This window comes from Plectropomus leopardus, chromosome 10 (assembly GCF_026936395.1).
Source record: "Plectropomus leopardus strain MGB_pleo_1.0 chromosome 10, ASM2693639v1, whole genome shotgun sequence".
In the NCBI taxonomy this organism is placed as follows: Eukaryota; Metazoa; Chordata; class Actinopteri; order Perciformes; family Serranidae; genus Plectropomus; species Plectropomus leopardus.
In genome coordinates this window covers 34800848-34828777 of record NC_142185.1, presented here as the reverse complement: position 1 = coordinate 34828777, position 27930 = coordinate 34800848, and the positions used below count along the sequence as shown (strand labels likewise).

The 27930-nt window shown below is 40.7% G+C and overlaps 4 protein-coding genes and 1 long non-coding RNA gene across 6 annotated transcripts; 3 read left to right on the top strand and 2 right to left on the bottom strand.

The window, feature by feature from the left end:
* Window positions 1-102: 102 nt before the first annotated feature.
* lcmt2 (leucine carboxyl methyltransferase 2) lies at window positions 103-20588 on the top strand. Of its 2 annotated transcripts, XR_006106240.2 has the most exons (17): window positions 103-298; window positions 1780-1904; window positions 2509-2590; window positions 2702-2882; window positions 3701-3857; window positions 4850-5039; window positions 5136-5243; window positions 5336-5423; window positions 5587-5814; window positions 6594-6824; window positions 6927-7024; window positions 7800-7987; window positions 8111-8246; window positions 9377-9592; window positions 12019-12263; window positions 14237-14442; window positions 20457-20588. XR_006106240.2 is itself a non-coding variant. In XM_042495184.2 (14 exons), exons 1-14 carry the CDS (start codon window positions 251-253, stop codon window positions 9539-9541), a joined length of 2025 nt encoding a protein of 674 aa, XP_042351118.2. In that variant the 5' UTR covers window positions 103-250; the 3' UTR covers window positions 9542-11785. The 2 variants fall into 2 exon arrangements, 1 of the variants encoding a protein (XP_042351118.2); XM_042495184.2 differs by lacking the exons at window positions 12019-12263; window positions 14237-14442; window positions 20457-20588 and having other exon boundaries at window positions 9377-11785.
* crygs2 (crystallin, gamma S2) lies at window positions 10750-13008 on the bottom strand. The gene is made up of 3 exons (XM_088083727.1): window positions 12907-13008; window positions 12320-12562; window positions 10750-11159 (listed from the first exon to the last, which is right to left on the bottom strand). The coding sequence occupies exons 1-3, from the start codon at window positions 12913-12915 to the stop codon at window positions 10887-10889; spliced, it is 525 nt and encodes a 174-aa protein (XP_087939853.1). The 5' UTR covers window positions 12916-13008; the 3' UTR covers window positions 10750-10886.
* On the top strand, window positions 13156-16713 carry LOC148188598 (uncharacterized). The gene is made up of 3 exons (XM_088082717.1): window positions 13156-13168; window positions 14237-14442; window positions 15335-16713. The coding sequence occupies exons 1-3, from the start codon at window positions 13156-13158 to the stop codon at window positions 16400-16402; spliced, it is 1287 nt and encodes a 428-aa protein (XP_087938843.1). The 3' UTR covers window positions 16403-16713.
* On the bottom strand, window positions 17880-27930 carry tbccd1 (TBCC domain containing 1). The gene is made up of 9 exons (XM_042495186.2): window positions 27717-27930; window positions 26143-26207; window positions 25789-26055; window positions 25385-25543; window positions 24646-24762; window positions 24173-24422; window positions 23083-23269; window positions 22470-23000; window positions 17880-20587 (listed from the first exon to the last, which is right to left on the bottom strand). The coding sequence occupies exons 2-9, from the start codon at window positions 26203-26205 to the stop codon at window positions 20374-20376; spliced, it is 1788 nt and encodes a 595-aa protein (XP_042351120.1). The 5' UTR covers window positions 26206-26207; window positions 27717-27930; the 3' UTR covers window positions 17880-20373.
* Window positions 24640-27387, top strand: LOC148188597 (uncharacterized). The gene is made up of 2 exons (XR_015777732.1): window positions 24640-24741; window positions 25374-27387. It is a non-coding gene; the product is annotated as an uncharacterized LOC148188597 (long non-coding RNA).

Genomic DNA, 27930 nt, shown 5'->3' with positions numbered 1-27930 from the left:
TCCCCTTAAATATGTAACTAATCTGAATAAGCTTTTGTACACACTTCTCTGTACGAGTGTGTCCTCCGGGCCACAGGGGGCGCCAAAAATACAGACAACGAAGCACCCGGAAGTCTTTACCACGTGAAGGATGTTTGAATTGTTTTGGTCCGTGGACTCCTCTGAAAACTGCAAACTTTAACGTTTTTAAGCTTAAAAAGACACCAAGCCATGTGTGTTACAGTTTGCGGTGTGACGGTTTGCTGACATTATGCCGACGACGAACCGAAAGAAGCAGAAGCAGGGCAGGGACGCTGCGGTGAGGCTCATTTATTCAGTTATTGACTGTCATTGTTAATAAAACCTAAAATTGAAAACGTTTTAAAAAAAAGTACTTTACTTGGGTAACTTATTTCCATTTCATTCCACTGTACAGTTTTAATAGCTGCTAACATACTTTTAAATCCTATATTAAATCCTATAGGTTACATTTACTTGAGTAATTTAGTTACTTTAGGGAGTTTTTTTATTCATCACAGGGACGCATTGTTCCCGCAGATCCTTCCAAAGTAGCGATGCACGATAATTATCGGGACTGATAATGGGACCTATGACGTCATACCGATAATAAAGTTTTTGGCCGATAAATAGAACCGAAAATTATAAGCATAAATTGCTTTGATTTCGCCCCCGTCGCCATGGTTAGCGACTTATGTAGATCATCAGTGAACAAGGAGGAAATTTATTGTCCAGGGCGGCCCTTGGCATAGGAGATATAGGGGGTCGCCTACAGGGCCCCACGCTGTAGGGGTTAAAAAAACAACAATTAAAAAAAAAAACCGCAAATAATTTAAAGAGAGAAATAATTATAAACTCAGCACCCCTGTTGTTTCTCAACCATTCCCGCGGTGCATGCTCTGCTCTCATTCTCCACTGGAGTCGTTTCCGCTGGTGTCTGCTCCTTTTCTCAAAGCTGGAAATTATTAGTTTATCGGTATCAGTTGAAGTAATCATTATTGTGTATCACTGATAAAAAGTCTTAAATGCCTTAAAATCATTAATACTAAATAATTCCCCTAATTGGCATTAAAATGTCTTAACCTAAATATAAACAATCATATTACTTTATTTCATAGAGTTGATTAAGTTAAATGAGTAAAGGTGCAAAGTAGATTTATTTTTTTTTGCTGACAGTCTGATCGGTCAGTGATTAGCAGCAGCATTGATTGTGACACTGCAGCTAGGATGTAATTTCTCCATATGTCAGATATGGTAAAACTGACTTCATCAGATGGAAAACAGTAAAAATGACAAATTCAAAGGTAAAAGCCCAGAATGACACCCAGAAATAATTCAATGCATGTTTTTATACTTTGACGGCTGTGGGATCAAAAATGTCAGTTTGAATGGGTTTCAATGGAGCATTTTTTGACCTGAACAGTCTGAATCTAATTATTTAATTTCCACAGTGTATTTTAGACTTATTTTAGGAGCTGAGCTGCAAATTCGCTTATTAAACAAAAAAAACACAGTCTCACCAAAATTGCTGCCACATACAGGAACACAACCAAAATTATCCAAAAAATGAATAATGAAAAGCATGCAAATTTAAAATTTTAAAATGGGTCAAACTGATCTACAACATAACAGGAGGATTAAATTAAATGACTTGACTCACTTGTAATGGATTTTTTTGTGAACTTCAACTCAAGTAAAGGATCAGAGTATTTCTCATACAGTCAGCAAAAAGTAGCTCAAACCGATCATTTACAGTTCTGATGATTCGGTTTTCTGTTGCAGGTTCAGGGGACCAACGACAGCAGCGTGGTAAGCAAAGTGTCGGCGGCGGCGCAGGGATACTTCCAGGACGTCTTCCTCCAACACTTTGTGTGCAAAGCAGCCAGGAGAGCGCCGCTCATCAACAGGTCAGCCGGCATCTGCACCCCGTCACACTCGACTCTGTGATCAACGTCACAGTCACTTTACTGAACTCGTAAAATACATAAATCAGTCATTCAACAGATAAATAAAAAAGAAAACATGACCTCACACCAAACCCACAACCCATGCTCAATGTGTCATAAAGAAGGACTCAGTCAAAAACAGGTGCTGACGAACTGACGAAACGCTTTCTTAAATTCCTAATGAGGAAAGACTAACGGTAAGATTAAGGTAAAAATAAATAAGGCCTTAAAAAAGGCCCTAAAAAGTCTTACAAAGAGATTTAAAGTAGGATACTATGAATGACTTTTTTTCTGACGTTGCACTGTAAAATCACAAAATAATCTGTAACTTTTTTTTCTGTTTTTTAAAAAAAATAATTTACTGAATTCCTCTTTTCGACTTTTCGCGATGGGAATTAAAGCAGAGGAATAATCCCACAAAGAGAGCGAGGCACACGAAATCAGTTAGAAAAATCACTAATAAATGCAAGATATTTCCCAATTCTTAACAGATCTGACTTTTTCACTCTACCGAAAATATCATGTTTTATGTTAAGTCTAAACTTTATGTTGTTTGTGTTTTTAGGGGATACTATGTGCGGTGGCGAGCTGTGGATCACTGTGTGAGGAGGTTCCTGCAGGTTACTGAAAACTGCCCAAAGAGACAGGCAGGTTAACACCGTCCAACAGTTTTATATAGACAGCGGGAAAGAGTTTCGTAAAACACGAACCCCCATTTATCTTTTGTTCCCTCATTCTCTCTGCTGTTATTTTGTTAGATTTTGTCTCTGGGTGCTGGATTCGACTCTTTGTATTTCCGCCTGCACGCAGACAGAGCGCTCGACAGAGCTGTTGTGTTTGAGGTGGATTTTCCCGACGTCGCCCGACGCAAAGCTGCACTGATCGCGTCTGACGGCACGCTGAAGGCGGCGATGGACTCCAGTTTACCTCCTCCTACAGGTCTGTCCTTTTCTTCACAAAATATCATTTTATTTACAACAAACGCTACGCACATTAACCCTTAAAAGACCTGGAGCATTTTTTTTCCTGAATTATTTATTTTGATTTTTTAACCCCCTCTAGCAGCAGCATCAAGCACCATACATCACTGGATTTAGAAGAACCTCAAGCTTCTGTCTGGATCATTTAAAGTCACAATTTTACACTCGCTTTGTCTGAAAATGAATGAATTTAACAGAATTTAATTTTTGTACTGTGAGCCCAGAGAGAACTTCATGGAGTTTAATTATTTTATTGTTATTCTTTTAATTTAGAAAGTTGTTATTAGATGTTTTGGACTTCAAATTAATTTTGGTCTAACTCTCACCTTCCTCCAGCAAGTTAAAGCCTTTTATTATACGGTTATCCTGCGTGCTTTTTGGAGAAAAACAGGTGCTTTATAATATTTATATATGTCAAGAGCAGAACATATGTGATATCACTGGAAAGCTGAAATTCCTCACTTTAAGTGACTTTTTAAAGCATGTCGTTAGGATTCGCGGTTCAAACGTTATTAAACATTTTAGAACGGTAGATGTTTTTCTCTGATTTGAGGGTTAATAAACATTTCTATAAATGTGCCGGCGTCTGCAATCAGGCTAAGATGTTTTGAAACCTGTAAAATGATCAAAATTCACATTACATTAGCCATGCAGACAACACGAAGCAGCAACATGTCGCTTTCCTGTAATCATGTAAGTTAGATTCAGAAGTGTGTGTGTGTGTGTGTGTGTGTGTGTGTGTGTGTGTGTGTGTGTGTGTGTGTGTCTCTTCTTCAGGGCCTGTGTGTGTGTGCAGTGGTCAGTACCGGCTGCTCGGGGTGGATGTGAGAGAGGAGTCCCGGGTGGAGGAGGCTCTGGGTGCAGCGGGGCTGGACTGGGCCGCTCCCACCCTCGTCCTGTCTGAAGTGGTGCTCACCTACATGGAGACACAGAGGTGAGGACTCGTGTTTGCTCGATTTAGGACCCAATATCAGCTGTTCTGTGTTCACATAAAAAACCCAAGTCCCCAAAAAAGTTGGGACACAGAAACATAAATAAAAACACAACAGAAATGTTTACTTTTTTTGTTTAGTTTTAACTTTAAATATGTTGTCTTTGGACTATATTCAGCTGAATATATGTCACTATTTTGCACTTTTTTATTGGAGTCGCTAACTTGTTTTTCAATATTTTTTCACTATTTATATTGTTCTTTTACAGCTTATCCTGTACACTCCTGGCTGCTGTAACAATGCAAATTTCCTCACTAATAAAGGCTGATAAAGGACTTTTTAACTTATCTTAAAATTATTTACAATCTGTTTTTATTCAGGTTTTTAAAAACTTTTCCAGAATTGGGCTTGTATGTATGCTCTGTAATTAATTTTGATCTTAAGTCAGATGCAGTAATTTGATTTTCAGAATAATAAGAGTAATAATTAACATTTGTATAGCACCTTTCATACAAGAAATGCAGCCCGGCGTGCTTTTTCAAGAAAGAAATTGCATGCACCAAATATTTCACATCAAAAGACAAAAAGAGAAAATAAAACCTGCGTGTAAAAATAAAATAAAATCAGGATAGAGAACACAGAATGCATCTTCACAGGGATAAAACACACTTTATCTGTAGAATAAGATAAAATAAGGGTAAAAATTGAATGCACAGAATGCATAACAGAAAATAGAAAATAAAATAAAAAAACACTAACATTATTAATAAAAATAAGCATACAAATAGAGTATGTAAAATTAAGGAAAATACATCTTAAAGATGTGCAGCAGTATGCGAGTGTGAAGCAGAGTGCAAAGCTGCTAATTTAGAGCAACTTAAAGGCTAAAGTGAAGAGATGCATTTTTAGTTTTATAGCAAAATAATCATAATCGTGATGTTAGCTACAATCAGACAAATGTGAACGTTTTTCTGTCCCATGTTGTGTTTTCCAGGTCGGACGCTGTCATCAGCTGGGCGGCAAAGCTCCTGCCGCAGTCGCTCTTCGTCATTTATGAGCAGATACATCCACACGATCCCTTTGGTCGGATCATGCAGGATCACTTTGTGAAGCTGAATTCAACCCTGCACGCTCTGCGCCTTTACCCAGACGCCGCTGCTCAGAGGCGCCGCCTCCTGGACAAGGTGTGCAGATTTACGACATCTTGCTGCTGCTGCTGCTGATTGTTCCGCGCTCACGAATGTTTGATCAGACAGCGTCGTGGTGTTTTTTGTCCTCAGGGCTGGGAGCGGTGTGTGTGTCTGGATATGAATGAGTTCTACCTGGGGCTGGTCTCTGAGGAGGAGCGGGGCAGAGTGGAGAGCCTGGAGCCTTTTGATGAATATGAGGTTACCTGTTTAAATGTGTCAGACTGTGGTTGCATTTCTGCATGATAATAATAATAATGATCAGAATGACTGTTTATCTTGTGAACATTTAGGAGTGGCACCAAAAATGTTCCCACTACTTCGTCCTCACTGCGTCTCGAGGCTCTCTGATGGCGCCGGCTCTGCTCACACAAGCTGCAGGTAGATATCACTTCATCTCACTCTTTCTGAAAACCACCTTTAAGCTTTAGAGGGACTATTCGGTGCATTTTACACCATTTTCAGTCTTCATTTCTTTTCAAATTTTGTCTGTGATTTTTATTGAATCTTGCATCATTTCCATTTTGTTGTTTTTATGCTTCAGTATCTCCGCTGCCAACCGTCTGCCCGTCTTGGGGCCCCACAGTCCTGAGTGTGAGGGCCATACCCGTCTGTGTGGAGGGGCTGGGGATGGCGTCCTCCTCGGTGAGCCCGGGGCGGGTCCTGCTGACAGGAGGCTGCAGCAGAGGGGGCCGAGGGCCGGTGAGCTGGATCCTTCTGAGGGGCCACGGAGGCTGGAGGTCCATCCGTGGGGGGCCATCAGAAGATCTGGGTAAGAGCTGCTGAGGTTTTTGTTTTGTATTTTTTTTTTTTTTTCTCCATCAGTAGCAGTTTTCGTTCCTACAGAGGACTATTTCTGCCACTGTGGTGAAAAAAATCATGTAAGTCATTGTAATAAGAAACTTTCCCAAAATAATGAATACCTTATCATAAAATGACTTAGTATCTTTAAATAATGAGAAACAGTACTCAGTCATTATTTTAAGATACTAAGTCATTATCTCGGCTGTATCTCGATATTTTTATTATTTTATCATTATATATAGATGCTAATTCATTATTTTCTGGGAAAAATTCTCCTCATTTTGAGATGCAAACTGATTATTTGAGAAAATTTTGCTTTATTTTAAGAAAGTTTATCATTATTTTGAGATGCTAAGTCATTATCTTAGCAGCATCTTGATATTTTGATTATTTTCTCATCATTTTGAGATACCAGGTGATTATTTTTGACAAAGTTTCTAATTATTTTAATATACTAGGTCATTATTTTGAGAGAGTTTCTCATTATTTTAAGATGTTAAGTAATTATCTCAGGATGCTCATTCATTATTTTGAGAAATCATCTTATTCTGAGATACAAAGTTGTGATATTGGGAGGCTTGGTCACTATTTCGTGCAGGACTCTGTGTCTGCACATTTCTCTCTCAATCGTAACACTGACTGGAGCATCTGTACGTTTTTTCGAGTGAAGTTGTCAAAATTGGGCAGGTAAAATGAGACCAGTTTCCCGGTATGTGAACAGTTTTTTGTTGCGTTTCCTTCTCGCAGGTGTTCGACTCCACCACACTGCTACCTCTGCTCCTGGAGGAGGTGTGGTGGTTTACGGCGGTCGCTCCTCTCCACTCAGCCCGAGCAGAGGCGTTTTCAGAGTGAACCTGGATCCTCCTGATCCTCCCGAGGACAGCGACGCGGTGAATCTCTGTGTCGAGCGGTTGGACTGTAGTGGAGATCCTCCAGCGCTGAGATGGAGGCACACTGCTGCCGTTGTCAGTCACAGAGGTGAGATCTGACATATCAAGTCCTGCCTGATTTACTTTCTCCATCTTATTTATCGTCATCTTAACTGACTTACTACAGTAAAAAATGTCATTTCTTCTCTAGGAAAAGACTTCCTGTTTGTGTTTGGTGGAAAAAATGAATCAGAGGCAGTTCTGGGTGACGGCTGCTTCCTGTGTCTCGACCAGCAGCACTGGACTGAGGTGTGTTTACTCCCTTTTTCATATGTTGTCTTTATGAAGAGGTTTGTATTACACAAATAATAAAAGCACTTAAATCACAGTTTCTCTTCCATATTATAATATATATTAATATAATAATAATATTTATTTTTCATTTTTCCTACATTATCTTCCTCTTTTTTTCCGTAAATAATAATGACAAAATCGTAGATATTTAATTTTGAGTATGTGGGCATACATAAATATTTGATTAATTATAGTATAGGTTATAATAAATAAAGCAGCTAGAAATTAATTGGAAATAAGTCAGATCAAATCAGATAAATCATAACTCCAGAATCTGAATGAATAAGTGTTTAACTCTGAAAAGAGAAATTACCTAAAATAAGATATGTAATATACTAATACTCTGTTTACCTTATTATCAGCAGCTTAGCATGACCGTTTCATGGAGAGTTTGTTTTCTTGTTTTTTTGAATTGTTTTTGTTGCTATATTTCGGCACAGCTCAGATGAAAGTGTGTGAAAATTTCATATCATGATTCTAGTTACCAAAATAATGTTGGCTATTGGTATGATCCCGGTGTGCTAAAATGCTCATAAAGTACTGATATGGTTTTGCTGATTGACATGAATTATAATATTGTAACTCTGATATTTGCTGAAAAAACTTACTTTTAACTTTAAACTTTACTTATTTCCTGGATGTATACAGAGCTGTTCAGAAAGAGAGAAGAGAAAACTACGAAAAAGTTCCTGCACGAGTCCCAAATGTGTGAATGTATTATTATTTGCAGATCCCAGTAGAGGGCGCAGCACCAGATGCCCGTCATTCCCACTCAGCATGTTCATATCGAGGCGGTGTGGTGGTTTTTGGAGGACTGGACAGACGGGGAGTGCCACTGGGAGACACAGCGGTGTTAAGGCCCACTGATGAAGGCTTCTCCTGGGAGAGAATAGAGCTGCAGCCCCCTCCTGTTCCCAGGTCGGCTGTTTCTCTTACCAACATTTAGATTTAGGTTTAGATTTAGGTTTATTCTCTTCATCAAAACCAAAATGTCCTGAAGTTTCTACTGGAGGAAACCACCTGCTGTGTGCTTTGTTTCAGGTACTCTCACTCTGCCCATGTGATCGGTGAAAAGCTGGTGGTGGTCGGTGGAGTTTGGCTGCGTTCAGATGGAGTTCCTGGTGCCGTCGTGATTGACCTCGCCACACGCAGCAGTGTGGAGTTCAGCCTGGACACGGTCAGTTATGGCGATACTTTGTTGGTTTTCAACCAGCCTTGTATCAGAACAATGTGGGAAGTTTGTGAAGATAACCAGTGCAGAGATTTCCCTGTTTCCCTCCACGGAAAAACTTTGCTGACTCTCAGGCTGTTTCTCGAACCACAGGCTGCACTTCCACATTTTCGTGTTGTGCACCAGCCATAAAGCCACTGCAGATCCAAAGTGTACAGAGGCGGATCAAGAGACATGCTCACCCCTCTCTCTCTCTCTCAAACTCGGACCAGAATCCAATCAAACCATAAAACTAAGCAGCGCTGATCAAATATAAGATGATGTTACTGAGTTGCATATTTCTCATCTAAAATGTTTTCAGAAATATGTTTTAACAGTAACTGTAATATGAGATTCAGCCAGCCACCATTGATTCACGTGGACCAGTCCACATTACATCACCCACCAGGAGGCGGGGCTGGCACTTCGCACTCTGGTAGTTGAAGTTTTCTTCCTCTTGAGCAACAGTGTCCTTTTTTCTCAGTTTTCTGTGGTCATGTGGCACCAGTTTCAAAAGTATTTGCATCTTACTACTGCAGAGACGGGCTAGTTTTATGTGAGGACCCCTTTTACATCGGTGAAATATTTTCTTAGGGGGTGATCACACCAAGACGCACGGTGCCAGGCGCCACCGCTCCAAAAACGCCTTGAAAGCAGCAAAAAACAGCTGGGAGCATGCACGTACTGCATGCACACGGCCAAAAGTGGCATTGATGAGCAATTTAACTCCATGCCTTGAGTGGAAAAGTTGAAAATGTTTAAGTTTTAATGGGTGCCCAAAAACCGCCAGAAAAACACGTTGTGCAGCAGCAAGAGAGCAGCGCCCGACAGGTGTGCTGTACCAGAATGTTCTAGCCATGCCTCCCAGTGTGATCGGACCCTATATGTTTATAGTAGTTACAGTAGTTTTCAGTGAAATTCACTGGCTATTACTGGGTTGATGCATCCACCAAACGTCTGGGTTTGTTGCCCGAAAAGTGGCAACAAGTGTTGCATAGCAAGGTATTTATCAGCAATTCACTTTGAGTGATCATGTAGCTGTAAAATGGATCAATTAAACATGATACTGAGTGATAAATGTGTGTTTTCACCTGTAGACCTCGGTGCCGTGGCCTCTGATGCTCCACTCGTTCTGCTCTGAGCTGACGGACTCTGAGGAACCTGAGCTGCTCCTGATAGGTGGGGGAGGAAACTGTTTCTCTTTTGGGACTCACTTCAACGTTCAGCCTGTCACGGTGGACCTCAGACCTGTGCTGGGATGAAATGCAGTGGTTCTCAACCATTTTCGTGTCGAAGACTCAAAGATTTTGGTGGTTAGATACGTTAAGACCAACATTTTATAATTGTCTACCTCAAGGGAATAGTCGTTCACTTGCAGGGTTCCTGCAGACCCTTTAAAAGCCTTAAAAGGCATTGAATTCATTCAAAAATAAGGCCTTTATTGGTTTTAAAACAACTTCAATTATTTTTCCAAAAGTCTAAAAAATGCTCCAACATGGGAATTGAGATTTTAGGAATCTTTTTTTTCTAATGTTGCCTTATAAAATTTCTAAATGATTGTTAACATCTGTTATTTAGTTAAATAATTGAATACATTCCTTTTCTTAAGCTCTTCATGATGAGAGTCCAGAGGAATCTCACATGCAGAGTGAAAAATACACAGAAATGCCAGATATTTCCTACTTCTGTCGGTAAACCAAATAGGAACATTAATGATAATGTAATATGTTTATTGTTTTCCATATGTTCTGCTCGTAAAAGGGTTGACGCCAGTGACACTTTTCAAAACAACATGTCACGTCGGGGCTTGAGGACACTTACATTACTTCAGACGAGCTTTATGGATACATTTTGTGGTTTTATTATGTATTCTTTTGACGTCTGAATCCTGGTCACCATTTAGGTGATGAGTGCAACGCCTTTTCCCAGTTAAACTCCATCAGTGTTTTGTGGACTATAAAACTTCACCTGACTTTTCATTGGCATGAGGGGGAGTAGATAATGATGGAATTTTCCTCTTTGGGTCAGCTACTAAACGTTTGTGCGAGTGGCATTAAAAAGTCTTAAAAAGCTTTAAATATTACTCGCCGTAAGCTGCTGAAACCCTGCATTTGACTCGTAGCCACAGTGGAATCCCCTCTACAGAGAATTAAATAGCAAAATGAATGATCCCCTATCTTATGAAGGACCTCTTGGACATCCCTCATGGACCCCTGGTGGTCCCCAGACCCCTGGTTGAGAACCACTGGCCTAAAAAATGACTTCCAAACTCTAACTATGTGACATCTGGACAGGAACTGAAATGGATAATCTTGATTTTTTTGGGGGGACAGTTTGAATGGAGTTGAATTCTTCAGACACTTGACAATTGCGCCCTGACGTGTGGATGTCTCAGCGTGCGCAGCACAAAAAGGTTCAAAAGACTTTAAGCAACTCATGTATGTATAAAAGTCCAAAGAGAAGTCCTCAGTCTGCTTACTGGACAGGGTTTTATTTGTGAGACCTCAGTTCAAAATCACAAAATAATGCAGTACATTAAAATCATCGTCAAAGATCAGCATATTAGGTCGCTTCCTTTTCGCGTTTTGGATGGAGATGGAGGTGAAATCATTCGGTGAAGCGTCTGAAGGACTGCACCGCAGGACTGACGGCACCCCAGTCGCCAGGCTTGCGGTATTCCCCCTTCTCCAGAAAGTACTGGCGTCCGCGGTAGTTGGGGTGCTCGTAGAAAACCCACCAGCCGTCGTAGACCTTGCAGGAGTTGACCTCCCTCCAGCGGAACTTCTCCAGGAGAGAGGGGCAGTCCTCTGTGGCCTCGAAGGCCTGGCCCCCGAAATCTGCCTTCTCATACAGCTGCATCTTGTACAGGGTCCCGCTGGTCTGGAGGGACGGGGGGAGGCGGTGAGATGATGACGGGGTTAAAGGGGAAGATGCGTGGTGAGTGGGCGTCAGTGCAGGGAGTTTGGGAAGAAAAGATGGGGGATGTGGGGTAAGAGAAAGGGAGAAGGGGAGATATATAGGGAGATTAGATTTGCATCTAACAAAAGGAAAATGTTTGTGAATAATGGTTACAGCACATCTGGCATGATTCTCCCCATAAATTAGAAATTAGAGTCTTCCTGCATTTATATAGTATAGTATTTAGTATAATAATAGTCTAAAACTTCATATGGTCATGAAAAAGCTGGAAAAGTCATGGAATTTTGCTTCACAAACCTAATAATAATAACATGATCTGTTCAAGGACCATCTAAAATGTTTAAAATTCAACAGCTATATCTGTTTTCAGAAGACGTTTTCTCTAAAAATCACAAAAACTTAAAGAGAACAAAATAAATAACATTTTTGAACATTGTCCAAAATATGTAAAGACAAGAAAGTGGCTAAGATTTTATCTTTAAAATGACCCAAAACTTTTAAAGAAAAAAATAAATCGCCTATGTTTTCCTTTAAAAATTGCCAACATATTTTTTTTAATTACCAAAAAAAATTAAAGAAAAAAAAGCCAGTTTTCTCTGGGTTTTTTGCATGTCCCAGTAGAGGGTGCAGCACCAGTGGTCCTTTCTTCTGATTTTATTACTTTTCAAAAATAACATAAATTGTAAAAAAATTCACTGAAAAAAATCACTGAAAAATTGGACATTTTTTGGTAAGAATGTATATGAACTATAAAAAAAACTTCCTTGCACGAACTGGATTGATTTTTGTATGAAAGTGGTGTCCCTGAATGTGCCTGCAGGCTGTGGGTCGGCTGGAACGAAGCCCGATCATACAAGTAGGCCGAGCAGCGTATTGGTCTCCATCGACAAAGCCCTGCAGCCACCGGGAGCATCAACACCACAGCGTGACCTCTGTGGAGGGCCCATCAGTTCAATCTCTCCCTCTGCACTCACTGCGGCTTTCATCAGCTCACTTCTGACTGTCTGAGTCGTGAGAGTTCATACACCGCAAAGTGACGCTGAAATCCTAATAGGAGTCTAACAGGTTAGTGCACTCAGCATTCTGCATGCTTAATAATCCGCAGGTCAGATCTCACTTACAAAGTGGACCATCTTGCAGGAGCTGAGACGGTCGTTGAGGCCCATCCAGCGCTGGTACTCTGGGTACTCCCCCCTGGTAAGGACGTACTGGTAGCCCATGTAGTTGGGCCGCTCGTACACCACCCAGGCGCCGCTCTCCACCCGGATGGAGTTGCAGCGACTCAGGTAGGCGTGGAAGTCCGAGCAGTCGCTGTCACACTCATAGTGGCGGCCCTGGAAGTTCTTGTCCTCGTAAAAGACGATCTAGGAGACAAAACATCCAGATTTCACATCTAAGAGATGTCAGATGGCTCTTGACGAATGTGCGTTTTACCACAAACTTTGCAAAAAGACACTTGCCCGAAAAGTGGCAAAAAGGCTTCCTGTAATTATTTCACCAGACAGTGCAGCATTAACATCAAGCTGGCTGAAATTATCAACGCCTAGTTCTGCAAAGCACCTTCCAATCCACTCAGCAACGTTCCCCCCACCTGTGAACAAACTTTAATCACACCTGCACAGAGACACACATAAACAACTTTGTCCACGTCTTAAAGCCACACACTCATACCAGCGTGCCGGTTTTATGCCATTTTGTGTGAACTCACCCGGCCCATCTTGGATGTAATGAGTTGGTGATGTTAAGTGATGCCGGTGGTGCTTCCCCTGAGGTCTCGATGTTGCACTGTCCCCTCACCGGTCCCTTTTTATACCCCCGCTTCCACACGTTTATAAACAGCAACAGTGGAGGCAAAAGGGGAACAATCGCTTTGTCATGAAAATGAGATCCAAAAATTGAGTCAGTGATTCTAGTGCTATTCAGTTTTTCCAGAAAAGCGAGGAAGGATTACGGCATAATGGCCGGGCATGGTAAGCGTCCATTGACCCCACTTCTCTACTGGCTGGGTCCAGTGCCCACCCTCCCACACACACAACCCTGCTGTGGCTCTCGCACCATGTCACACATGCCAGCTCCACCAGCTTGCCCCCACCTGGTGAGGACCTGCCAACTCATGACTTCTTTCTGCCGTGTCACTCAGAGCAGAGTGCACAGGTGGAGGAAGAGTTCAGGAAATACCTCCGAAATCAGTCAAAGTGGCACACTGCTAAAAATACTCCTTTAGAAGTAAAATTCATAATCACACTTAATAAAAGTGCAGAAATGAGATCAGTGAACATACTTAAAGTATCAAACGTAGAAGTATTCTGCAGAAAAAAACATTGGTGGGTGATATATTAATATATATATACTGCAGATTTTGTATTATGTATTGAATTATGTATACTAATGCATCCATTTTAAGGTGCATTTTATCATCCAGGTTTGTCATTGTGGGACTAATTTTAACTATTTTAGGTTTTCCAGTACTGATTGTGCAAAAAGTAAATATACTAAACAAAATAATAACACAAATGACAACAATAATGACAATGATATTAATCAACAAATAATTTAAATTATAAAAATAAAAGTTCTCTTGCAGAAAAAAAAGCATTTTTGGCTAATATATTAATATATATAAAGCATATTTTGTATTATTTATGAAATTACTAATTTATTAAGTAACATTTTATCATCTTAGTTCATCATTGTGGGACTAATTTTACCGATTATACATATTGCAGAGTGTCTAACTATGCAATATAGTTGTTTTTTTTATAGTGTGCGACAGTAAAGCAATTTCTAACTATAGTGGTAACATACTAAGTGTATTATAAAAGTGGCACAAAAAATGCAAATACTCATAAAGTAAAAGTTACTCCATCTCAAGTACTCTCCATGTGGGACATAAGCTGCTTGAACCCTGCCTTTGGACAAATAATATCATATATTGCATATGTGTTGTTGTAATAATAATAATAATTAGTTAAAGAGTTATGAGAAATGGAGCAAATATCACTGTAGGAAATAATGACTTGTTATTGTCCTTTGAACAGGTGATATTTTTAGCTGCCATGCAGTGGACAATCCAAAACCCCAGGCAGAGCTGGCAATGCTGAAACAGTACGGCCCCGACGTTCCCGATGCTACGCTGCAGAAACTGGTGGCTGCCTTTGGAGAGTTGCGGTCGATGGCCGACGAGGGCACCATCACCTACCCCTACTCCACCCGCGAGGTGGTCAACATCGTCAAACACCTCCAGGTATAAAGATTAACGAAAACATGCACACACGATACAACAGCGCAACACTGCTTTTGTTTTCTCAGATTTGGTCTCAGACTGTTTGTCATCAGTAATACAGAAAGATTGTGTGACCTTAATCCCGCATTGTTAAATGTTTTAATAATGCAAAAGAGCGTCCTCGCAACCAGCTGTGACACAGAGGGAGACCCTGTTCCTGCGTCGGTCCAGACTAACGAGAACACACACACCTCCGCACACACTGCATACACTGTTACATAAGAATGGCTGTGTGATCTGCAGTTTTTAGAGGGGGTTTCTGCACTGACCCTTGGATGGTTGTGCAAAAAAATAGCTGTAATGGAAGGCAGGAGTTCTGGTGGCAGCTGTTTCTGAGTGGCCTCACTTCAAGGAGGAGGAAAGGCAGCTATTGTAGAAAAGGGTGTGGTGCAACAATTGTTAACTATCAGACCGTCTCTTCTGGAAGGCATTTATAATAAGAATTTATAACTCATTTAAGCTTTTCCCTCCCTCCACCCACCCACTCCATTTTTAAAGATAAGTTTTGAATATACCTGAAAAAAAGTTGATTTGTGTCAAGTTACAACATTCCACCCATTCATTTAAATGGGAAAACTTAAAATATTTCCAAAAGTTCGAATGTAATGAAAAAGTACATACAAGCAACGATGTCCTAATTAAGCTGAATATTTAATGTTTGAATGGAGTTTCTACGTTGAAGTATGTTAAAGAAGTCACCTTCAACGACCCATGTCAATTTTCAAAAACTTTCAAGGCCTTGATTTTCCCCTGCAATCAAAGACCTTCAAGGATTTCAAGGACCTCTGGGATCAAAGGGAAGATGGAATGAATGGAGTGATGATGTGATACTGAAATCCTGAATATCCAAAAGGAGAAGAAGGTACTCTCTGACAAACTCACTGCGACCACCAAGGAGTTCAGCAAGAGAGACAAGGAAATCCTGGACCTCAGAAAGGAACTTAAGGCACTCTCTAATAACCAAACAGAGGCCAAAAAGGACCTAGACAAGAGGGACTCTGAAATCCTGACTCTCCAACAGGAAAAGGACATTCTCTCCAACAAATTGGAAGACACCAAAAACGACCTGATCAGCAAGGAAGCTGCACTCCTCCAGAGCGAAGACGCCTGGCAGGCTAAATATACTGCTCTGGAGGATAAATTCAAGCAAAGCCTGGCTGATAACGAGGCAAAAATAAGAACGATGGAGGACAAGAAGAAAAACCTGGACGTGACATATAGAAAGGCACTTAATGCCAAAACAGAGAGCATGGCAGTGCAGCAGAACGAGTACAGGAGTAACCTGGACCTTATGGAGAATCAGTACCACCAACTGAACTCCGAATTCCTGACTCGCGGCAAAGAGAATGACGAGGTCTCTCGAAAACTCCAACAGACTGCAGAAGAGCTCGACCAAAAAAAGGCTGAGCTATGCAACCTTGAAAGACACTGGGAGGCCAAGTACGCAGAACTGAAGGAGTTTAGCGACAACATAGCTGAAACACTCAAGACCTATGAATCAAAAGAAGTACAGCTACAGACCGAGAAGGATGAGCTGGAAGATATATGTCTGTCGCTCAACAAAAAGAAGAGACGCCTCCTGTTCTTCCGCAACAGGCCGTCAGATGACAGACAGGCCGAGTTGCAGAAAATGAAGGACAAAAGGAGCGTGAAAGAGATGAAGAAGGCAGCAGAAAAGAGTGTCTGCGATAGTCAGGTGGAGGGGGAGGAGGCAGCTGGTTGTTCCAGCTGGACCGTTGATGATCGTCCTCCCCCCTATAACCCAGACTGGACAGCTGATTCTCGCCCTGCCTACATTATCCCGGACTGGGCAATTAACACAGGTCCTTCTGCTCCTCCCTTTGAACCCTCTGACGAAGAACAACAACTTTATTTCGTCAACAGCGCCCACCAACCCCCCCCTGACCCGGAGGCTCAGTGATTAGTGATTAGCACTGCAGCCTCACAGAGACACCTCCACCCGTCTGTGACAGACAGGTGGAGGTTTATCTGTCAAACGGACAGAGTGGTGCTGAGGTTCCCCCACTTCAGCCACATGAAAAAAAAATGGACACTAAATTATTCCCAAATTATCGGTCACATGGATGTTCAATTAAATGTTCAAAACACAAACATTGGACATTGTGAACTTCTGTGTGACTAATTGTTTGGCAATAATTTGTTCATTTTTTTGTGGGTTTTCTCCTGGTGCTCAGGTTCCCACATTTCAACCACATATAATAATCAGAATCATTGGACACTAAATTATCCCAAACGTCACATGGAAGTTCAATTAAATGTTCAAAACATAAAAATTGGACATTCTGAACTTTCTTGTGACTATTGGGGATAATTTATTCATAGATTTTTTTATTTATATATATATATATATATATATATATATATATATATATATATATATATATATATATACATATATGTGTGTGTGTGTGTATACATATATATATGTATAACCCCACAAAACAATCATGTTAAAATTAATTAATAAAATTAATATTAATAATCTAATAATAATAATATTTATTGTTTCTGCGTCACTGAATAAAAACATGCAGTATAAATGAAATTAAGTATAAGTTATGGTAGCTTAGAAAGAAATGTACCAGTTTATGTTTGAAACAAAGTGGCTTGATTTCTTCAAAAGTTTGTAATAATGCATTAACGCAGTTTCATTTTAATGCTTTTAATGCTCTTTTTTTTTGACGCGTGATTAACACACACACACACACATTCTGTAATTATGACCCTCAACCCGCCCTGTAGTTTGGGAAATCTGGAGGTTATGCATTAGTAACGTTGAGGATAGTTGCAGAAACAAACCGGTGTCCAATCTGCCCCAAACTTCTCAAGCTTGATAGGAGTCCCGCCCTGAACACACCTGCATGGCTAAATTGAGTTATAGTAATAGCGTCACCTACTGGCAGCAGACAGTTACATGTTTTAGATTTTGATGTGCAACTCTTTGCAGGTTGACCACATTCAGCTCAAAGTTGGTATGAAAAGCCTTAAGGCCTTAATGATGCCTCGTTGTGACGATTATAGTTTTCCTCAATCTGTTGACATGTCAATGCAGAATTTGCTGCCAAATCGGAAGTTGTCATAACTTCACTTTGCATTGACCAATTTGCCCCAAATTTCACACGTTTAATCAGGCTGCAGGCCTGAACACACAAATATGTCAGTTACCTGTCGTACTCACTGCGCCACCTACTGGCAACAGGAAGTTAGCCTCGTAAGGCAATTGTCCTTTGAGTTACAGAAAATTTTCATGGTTTGTTAAACAAATGATGTAATGTAAGATGGCGTGGGATAATGTGTGCCCTGCAGCACCACCTAGTGGCCACTGATAGTGGTGCAACATGTAAAACATTCACTATAGGAGTCAAAACAACAAGCAGTCTGATTTTAGTCAAAATCTTTATTCATTTTTATTATTTTTTAACAAATCAAAAACTATTGTGCTCTTCATGTAGTAACTGCATAGAGGTGAAACTTCAGATCAGTGGGGGAGTCTTCAGCAGTAAAGCATTTTAGGTGCAATCATCTTAAACCCAGCATTTTGAAAACCCGTACATTGTCCATTGTGTAACAGCATTTTGACAGTACTTTAATTAAACTAAGACTGTTTTCCTTTAACTTCCAATTACTAGTTAATTACCAAAAAAGCTCCCCTGAAGACACACGCAGCAGTTTTATTGGATGTAATGTGTGAAAGTCTAAACTAAACATGCTTTAATCATAGAAAATCGGTGAGCTAACGGGCTTGAGTACACATAGTTCTGTAGATAGGAAAGATTTATGAAAAAATAATGCTAAAATATACATATTTGTACAAGTGAATTAATACAAAAACAAATATTTAGACAACCTCTGGGAAAAAAAACTCTGACCTAAAGTTTGTCAGCCTCATTTGACAAATCAGCTATATTAGTTCTACCGGAGAAATTTAAGAATAAATCTAAAATTAATCAAGGTGTCGTTTGGCCATACAGCTATCAGAAACGTCAGAAAAAATATTCTTTTTGACAGCTGGTGAAAATACCCAATGTAAGTCAATAATTTAGGTCTGGCTTGTGACATTCAGCCCCTGGAGAGAACAGAAGTATCGTTAATTTACCTTTGACGTTCACAAAAATCTCATCAAGTTTGGACGGTGCAATCAAAAAACTACACCACATAAATATTCCTTTTTTTCCCCCAAAATGGAAAACACTTGATCACTATTTTTTAATATTATAATAACAGAAAACTACGACCTGAGCTAGAAACTGTAGGTGCACCAACACGCCCTCAACACCCAAAGTGCTATTTATTTATCATCTACAATCTCCATCTTTAAATGCACGTGACAGAAAATAACAGGTAGTTTACATATGAGGGCAAAATTTGGGAAGAAATGACGACAATTACTCCAGACTGTATAAAAAAAAGAGCCAAAGTGCACAGCAGTCACAGTTCTGCATGAACTCGAACACACTGATTCAACCATTTTCAAGTATCTTTAACCCTTTAAAACCCAGAGCGACGTCATTTGTCTTGTTCCGCTTTCAGACACCACAAACCTCTGAAGACAGTAAAAAAAAATAAATTAAAAGACCATATTGATTTGAAATGTTCAGCAAATTGCAAAATTGGTAGATTTAGACAATTATTTTTTAAAAGCTAGTGGAAATTTTCTAGAATAACAAATTAATTTATACTAATTATACTAATTATACTAATTTAAATATATATTTTTTAAAGTACTTATTTAAGTCATTAATTTGTTTGTATTTTCTCTTTTTTTTAGCTACTTTTAATGTAAATTTCTTTTCACTAATTTCTCCCAAATTTTTGGTTCATTTCTAGTTCCATGATTTTTAAAGAAAAATTTGTCAGGTTTCACAGAGTTTAATTGGTCCCTTTTAATGCTACACCCTGCATACCTTCACCTAAAGCACTCCTTTAACCCTTTGAAACCTGAGCAAATTGGCTTCAAAAACATAGCAAGGAAGCAACTAGACATGAAAGAAGAAATTAAATTTTAAGAAATTATCAAAAAGTACAAGAAAATTACCTGAAAATAAGTTTTAAACAACAGAAGATTACCTCAAAATTTGTAGAAAAAAAAACGATTTTAAACATGCAATAATAATTACAAATTGTTTTATAGGCAACAAATGAAGAATTGATTGAAAAGAAAAAAACTTCAAGTTTAAGAAAATGACCTGAAAAAAAACCTTGGAAAAAATGCTCAAAAATTATAATTATAAATATAATTATAATACTTACTGTGTAACAATATTTTAAATATTCAACTATGATAATTCTAAGTAGTTTTTTCCCCCTACCATTTTCTTCTTTTTTTCCAAAACTGTTTCCCTAGCTTTTTCTAAATTATTTTCTATATCTACTTTTTTTTTTTTTTTTTAATTTGTGGAACATTTCTAACCAAGTTGCTCATTACCTCTTCTGTCATGTTTTTCAAAGGAAACTGCACCTTTTTTATGGTTTAAAGGTTTAAATACATGTGAAAGGTGTTTAAAGGCAGCACAAGAAAAGTGATTTCACATGGTTCAAAGGGTTAAAGAGTCGTGTTGGTGATGTGGTTTTACAACATGCCAATCCACTCCCTCCTTATGTTTAAGACTTAGCTGCCTTGACTGAGGAAAAACCTGAAAAGCAGCTCATACTGGACTTCCACTCGAGAACGAGTGGGACGTGAGTTGCAATAAAAGCTGAATCAACAGCTCCAAAGTCTAAATATCAACAAGCATACTTTACAGTACTTGCAGTAAACATACTCATCTGTTTTTGTTTTATTTTTACTGACAGGAGCTCCAGATGTCAGTCAGGCCACATGCTGTGCACGCTGTCATGCTACCTTCATGTTCAGGTGCAAACAGACCCTAATCAGCAGGGCGCGGGTGACTGTCCCACTGCCCGACCAGTGCGAATATGTTTGTTGTCATTAACTCTCGGTGCGTCTCCTGCAGGCCCGTTGGAGTCCTTTAAAGAGGCCAGGGTGGGAGGGATGAGGCTGTCCAGTTCCTGCCTGTGTCCCGCCTCCAGGAGCCACTCGTGAAACTTCACCTCCACCAGCTCCTGGAACTGACGCTTCTGCTCCCTTCACAACAGGACGGAGAAACGGGTTACTACAGAAAAACACCAGGTAAAGTGCACAGCAGGACAGAGACGGGACGTCTGCAACCGTCTGTGTTAAAGCCTCTGGAAACACAGCCTAAAATATGAGCAGTGCACAAAGCTGAGTGTCAAATTAACCCTTTAATATGACGAACTCTTATATCGCTCTGTGCACAAAATGCGCTTTTCAAAATACGATACATTCATATTATTTTCTACTTTTATTGAGTTTGTTTTTAAATAAACATCAGTCCTAATCATAAATATCAAATATTAATCCATTTTCTGAATTTTACCCTTTTAACCTTTTAATGCCAGGTTTTTGTCATGATGCTACTATGATTTTAAAAAACACACAAAAAACGAATTATTTTCAGTATACTACATGCAAAGTAGATTGTTATTTTTTTAATATCACAGCCTGACATATGTCAGTGATTAGCAACATTTTTATGCCTTATTATTTGTGCAGTGTGAAATATTCACACTCAAACACCTCTGCACACAAAATGCACTTTTCAAAATCAGGCTATAAAAAGACTTTTAGATTTAAATAACAATAATAATAATAATAATTTTCTACATGCTAAATTGATTGTGACAGTGTACCCAGTGGAAATAGCAAGTATTTCCTCTATGTGCCAAATATGGTAAAACTGTCGGATCAAAAACTGCAGTTTGAATTTGTTTCAATGGTGCATTTTTTTGCACTTAACAGTTTGAATGTAACATTTCAGTGTCCAGTGTATTTTACACTTCTTGTAGGAGCCGAGCTGGAAATTCAAAGATCAAACAAAAATACACAATCTTGCCAAAATGTATGCCATGTACATGAAAAATATATTAATTTATTATTAGATTGAAAAGCGCGTAAAGCTGCTCAATTAAAGCCTTTAAATGGGGTAAAATATTAGGGAAAAGTTATGTTAACTTAAGTTTACTGTTAAAAATGTGTTGAGACCCTGAATATAGAAATAAATGAAAAGATTTTTCCCTCTTGAAGTAGCATCCCTGTCGCTCTCTGTGCTGCCGGGGTCAGGTAGAGTTAAAGCCCCTCCGGCAACTTTTCTGACACCAAATCCATCAGTGGACTCTTTAGTATCTCACCAGCTGAGCGGCTAACTCACATCCTTATTGATTTTTGGATCGGCTGCTCTGTTACAACTTTCCACTGATTAAAATAGCACGCGGGATAAAGGAATTAACATCAGCGCGCACAGATGACCAGCTGTTCACACATCGAAGAGAGTGCTGCAGGAATGAGTCCTAAACCCGCAAAACGAGTTTGCATTTCGGGCACCGATTACGAAATGTTTGTCTTTTGTCGCCTTCATTTGGCTGATTTATTGTCTCTTTGAAACAAAATAAAAACTTTCTCTGCCTGACATGACTCAGTCCAGCCTCCTCGATCTCAGCTGATCATCAGCTGATTAATCACACTGACAACGTGTCACTTTGTGGATCAAAGGAAAATTCGATATAGATTTAGCAACCTGTGACAATATTAATTTTAACATAGAAATGGCTCAAACAGTCTCCATTGACTTGTATGTGTTTGTATGGACCATGTGGTCGTGGAGACGTATACGCTGCTCTCGCCACTCAAATTCAGCGGCAGATCCAGCGAATCTTCTACCGCAGGAGTATGCAGGTGTGGTTCTGGTGCAGACCCACGATTTTGCAAGGGCTCATGCATCCTGGGTTTAGCACCGCCCAAGGCAACTGTGATTGGTTTACAGAAATACAAACAAGCCAAAGTGGGTTTTTTTTGTTTTCACCTTTGTAGCAGAATGATGATGTGCGCCTCCAAACCTTTTTCCAGCCCTTAGTAGCAGTGTGTAAAGATAGCGTGATTTGACACTCACTTGTTGAGCCTCGCCTCCATCACAGTCTTCTGCCAGCTCTGTATCCTCTTCTGTTTTTCATCCAGCGCCGCCTGATACGGAGGAGGTAACCCCCCCGGCACCTCACACGTGTCGCCCTCTATCTGGAAAGGCACGACCATCGTGTGAAACTCAGCCGGGGGCAGCAGGCGGTAGCAGCCGGGGTCCGGGTTGGATGACGTGTTGAGCGAGGGGTTGACGAGGCCCTCGGTCCCCAGAAGCAAGGGTCGATCCCAGGCGTTGGGGACCACGGCCAGCCCCGCGCTGGCCATGTGATCCTCCAGGGACGGGTAGAAGGTGTGGAACGGCCCCAGTGTGATGTCTGTGTTTCCAGGGAGGAGCAAGGGGCGAGTGGGCGTCAAGGCGTGGACAGTGCAGCGTGAAGACGCTCCGACGGCGACTCTACCGGCCACACACACCACCCGCAGGTTCTGGCAGCTGTGGATGTGGACGCTGGTCTCCACAGGACCCAGAACCACCGTGCAGTCCCGACATTTGTCCACACAGACGGATCTAAAGGAGCAAAAAACAACCTTGACAGATGATGAAACGTGTCCCAAAAATAACATCAAATACTAATAGACGCTGACTTTACCTGAGAGGAGAGAGGAGGTAAATGAAGGCATCTGAGCATCGGTGGATTTTGATGTTGGCCCCGGTCAGCCGGTCTGAGGATTTGGCCAAAGTCTGTTTGAAAACTTGTGACATCAGCACCATCTTGCTGCCAGGGGGAGCCGTGTGGGTGTTTCGGGCTATTTTGGCTCTCTTCATGGCTCCCTCCACTTCGCCATCAGAGGAAACGTAGACAGACCGGTATGGAAAGAGTGATGACTGTAAAGACGCACTCAACACTCTCCACTTTCCTCACTCTTCGGGCCTTTGCACACTGAGTCCATTTTTTTATCTGAAATTGTTGCACATCTAAAAATAACTATGACCTCACGCGTCAGTCACGTTTGCACACTGACTCGGAAACTTTCGTTCGTCATTTAAGTATTCTGAACAGGTTCAGTTTTCTGTGTTTTTCGCATCTACAGTCTTCAGAGAGTTGTTTGAATCAAAATCAGTCACGAAAATGTGCCGGTGGTACACATCAGTGACAAGACAGAGGAACTGTAATAAAACTGAATATAAAGTGCACCTAATGGAAACATGTCAATTTCTCTTTTAAATTTCTCGTAAAAAATGTTTTTACACTCACACAAGGTGGTATTTCAAGGGATTTGAAAAGGCTTTATTTTGCAAAACTGCAATGGAAACATTTTTTTATTCTTTTCTAGGTCACATGATGCTGTGTCTGTGTGCTCGTCAGCAGGAACTGGCTCCCATGATGCAGCAGGAGCTACAAGAGCTGTTATTGCATCACATAACTGAGAAAGTTGAGCAGATCATCCAGAAGTTTTAAATCCACAAATTCACAAGTCCAATTTCCTGTGAAATTGTGGACTATCAGCTCCCAGAAATCCCTCATACGTTGTGAGTAAAAGTGTGGAGGCAGAATCAGTGTGCAAGGTTTCTGTGCAAAACTTTTTTCTTTTTGAAACGATGGATTTTAAAAAATGCATCTAAAAAACAGATTCTGTGTGTAAAGGCCTTTATTCTTTCCCCTTAAAATGACTTTGATTTTTTTTTGTTTTTTTTTAAACGGCAATACTGAATCTTACTCTAGAAGATTTTTCAGATACCTTGTTGAGCCCAGGCTAGTTTCTTGCCTGAGCGCAGGCAGGCGGTTATCCCAAACGGGTTGAGCGTGAGGTTCTGCTGCAGACACGACAGTAGCTTATGCAGGGGGAAGGAGCGGCTGAGTGTGGAGTAGCCGGATCGTGTCTGCAGTGGACCTTTGGTCAGCAGCCTGTGGACGGGCTGGACAGTTTTGCTGTGGCAGACCGAGCCCTCCAGGAGCAGGCCCAGGCTCCGCACAGCCTCCAGTGCTATCTGGAACGACAGAACTGTGAAATCAGCCAAAATGCGTCCAAAAATATGAACGGCAATTTGTTTTAGAGGTTAGTTTCAGTTAAAATTGAAAAAGAAGCACAAGTGATAGTGTCTGCAGAACATGTAGCCGCTGTTCTGTAAGCAAAGATTTAAAAGTGAAGCATTCAGAAAGCTCAGGGGAGCTGCAGGTTCAGGTGACAACTCTCTGTGTGTGTCCACGGACCTGACCGTCTCTGAGGGCCTGTCCAGACTGGGACAGCTGGCCCGGCTCCACCAGCAGCTCCAGCATCTCAGCGAGGTGGCTTTGCACAAATGACAGGTGGGCCTGATCATCCCAGTTCTGCAGAAACAAACAGCAAAAAAAAAAAGGGCTGTGAGTGGCACATCACGATGACCGCTGGTGCTTTAAAATCCATCATGTAGATCAGGGACGCTCCGCTTGCTTTGTCTGGGGGCCACTGTTGCAAAATGAAAAGAAGCCAGTCTCAGCAGCCCCGGACATGTTTACAGGATTTAAAGATATTTCTAGGATTTTAACAAGTTCATAGAATTTTAGGAAATATTTAGGATTTAAGGATGTTTCTTAGATTGCAGGAATTTCTAGGATTTCAGGGCATTTTAAAAGCTTTTTATGATGTCTCTCAGAATTTAGGATGGGTCTTAGCTAGGACCTCTGTCAGAGGATCCTCCACCTGCACTTTTTTAATAGACAAGCTTTGTTTTTATGCCGTTTTATCCACTCTGGCACCTTATGGATACTGAAAGTACAAAAACTATTCCCAGTGTGAATCACTCCCTATTTCTATTGTAATGGAAAATGGTTGGGGGGCCACCCAGAACCCTATTTGGGGCCAGATTTGGCCCACGGGCCATAAGTTGAGCATCACTGATGTAGATCAGAATTATGCAGTGTTGCAAAATGTTATATTATCCGTGTTTTGTCCTTCACAGTAAACGAGGACCTTGTTCTGGGAGCTGGTCTTGGCCTCTCGGTCTGACGGAGACGGGGAGCGGGTGCGATGACTCGGCCACTCTTCACCGATCAGAGAGGTGCGCAGAGACACGCGATTCAGCTGCTGGATGTAGAGGAAGAGGAGGAACTGCAGCGTGTCCACAGACAGCTGGAGTGAAGAGGAGGAGAAGAAACAAGGTGCAGATCGACGTGCATTTGAATTTGAGAGCAGAGTTTGAATAACAGCGACCTCAGCCAGGGGCCAAACACAACAAAGCAAACAGCACGTCCTCATGAAAGAGCCAGACATGACACAAAGAGTTAACTGGGACACTGAGGTAGCATTTCATTCACAGGTAAACTGAGACATTTGCACAACTGTACCACACCCATCTTTTTTTTTTTTTTTTTTACCTTGCTCCTTTGTTGGTCCAGCTCGCTTTTGGAGGAGCACTGGGAGAGGCACTCTGCCCACTCCAGCCTCTCCTCCGGAGCGTGGCCTATCAGAAGGTCAAAGGTCTCAAAGTAGAGCCAAGCAAGGTCCTCTGGGAGCTGCAGCTTTCCACAGGCGATGTGCCTCCACATGGGCCAGCCCAAAATGGGGAAGCAGCCGTCCCGTGTTCGCACGTAGATCGCCATCTTGCGAAGATAGTGCAGGCTGAGCTTGGAGGAGGGAGCCACCTAAAAATCACATTAATTCCAGTTTTTTTTAACAGCACCCAACAGGTGATATCATCATAGTAAATAAGTGGGAGGAGTATATTTCACCTGCAGGGCCCCCAGTAAAAAAGGCTCCATGCGCGGCCATATGCTCACGCCGTCGGCCTCCATGGCTTAAAGAGAAAGGAAACAAAAAAGACACGATACACCGATAGGCAAGAATTTCACAGTGTGAGAGCAGTTTAGGTAAATCTGGGACTCTTGAATCACAAGGCATCAATGTGCATCTAATGCATTATATATTTAAACAGTAAATTTAGAGATGAACTGAGTGGAGAGCTAGGAAACCACCTTTCTCAAAAACCACCTGTTTTAGGACTGATCATACAGTTGCTCAAAAACAGTTTGAAGATAAGGGTTTATTAAAATTAACTCCTGAATCATGTGATTTGATATTCACGAGGGGACACATCACAATTCAGTGCACAAATAATACTGCTTTTGAGTGTAATACACAACGTCTGTTCAGACTGGGTAAAGGTGGTGTTCGTGGTGTTTGGGGTTGTGTTTTGTAATGTTCAGGGTGTCTACATTTATCAGACACTTAAATTTAATGCATTTTGAGACAATTTTAAGATTTCTTCTTAGAAACCAAATTTCAGACTGATTTTTGGAATAATATTTTTTTCTTATTCAAGCACTGCAGGTAAAATATAAATTTTAAAGCAATTTAGCTGCCACCTATATGTCACTGTTAAATAAAAAAATGAATAAAAATAAATAAGTATTTGGGTCAGTGGTAGGTTCAAAGATTTTTAACATCAGAAACTTTTACACGGAAGAGTTTGACTCGTTTTGACAAATAAAAACATAAAAGATGCACAAACTAAATTAGACAAAATGTTTCTGGCAATTAAAACCTCACAAATTCAAATGTAATATTGCTTAAGGCCTAATATTTATTACATTTAATGTAATGACTTTTTACGGACCTGCAGACACGCTTTACGACCTTTTCAAGATCATTTTTAACAAAAAGAATTCTGACAAAAAGACATTAAAAGTCAGTTGAATAAAGTTAGATAACGTGTTTATGACTATTAATACCTCACAAATTCAAATGTCAGACTATTTAATAACTTTGAAGGCCTAATGTTTATTTTAACTATTTTTATTCTTTTAATGGACTACTTGAAAACCTGGAAATGTTGGATTACACTGTAAGAAATTGTAATTAGGCTGTTTTGTGACAGACAGGTTGTTTATTTGAAGGTGCTCACAGATGAGGAGAAAATGTATGGTTGCATTATGTTTCTAAAAACTAAATTTACATGAATTAAACATGGAGACAAATATCTCTGTATAATGCTCCCATGACAACTAGCATCCAGGCTGCTAATGTCATCAACACCTGACTTTGCTTCAAGTTTGGCAGCTAGCAAATCAGAGCTATAAGTCACTTTAACCCAGTAAGAGAGGAGATAAATGTGCACAAAACCCACTTGTTGCTGCGGTGGGACATAAAAAGGTGGCGCGTTGCCTGGATAAATGCGTTAAATGTTGTTTTATGTCAAAGTTAATTTCACTAAACTAGTCAGGGCTAACTTAGCTGTTGTTAGCTCGCCGTGCTAACGTTAAGCAAACGGAGGAGGACAGGGGGACAGCTGTGTCTTTTGTCTTACTTTCAGCCTCTGTCCTCGTCCAGGCAGCGCGATTCCCGTCCCGATGGGTCACTCATAAGGGGAGTACAGACGGGTCCTGTCGGTGATCGGTGTGTTGTGATCGGAGGCAGCAGAGGCTCACACACACACAGCTGCTGCTCTTCCTATTTGGCGCGCTCCTCTCTGACACCCGAGCTGACATCTGTTGCGCGCAGCTCGCGGGGGCGCGCTTTAA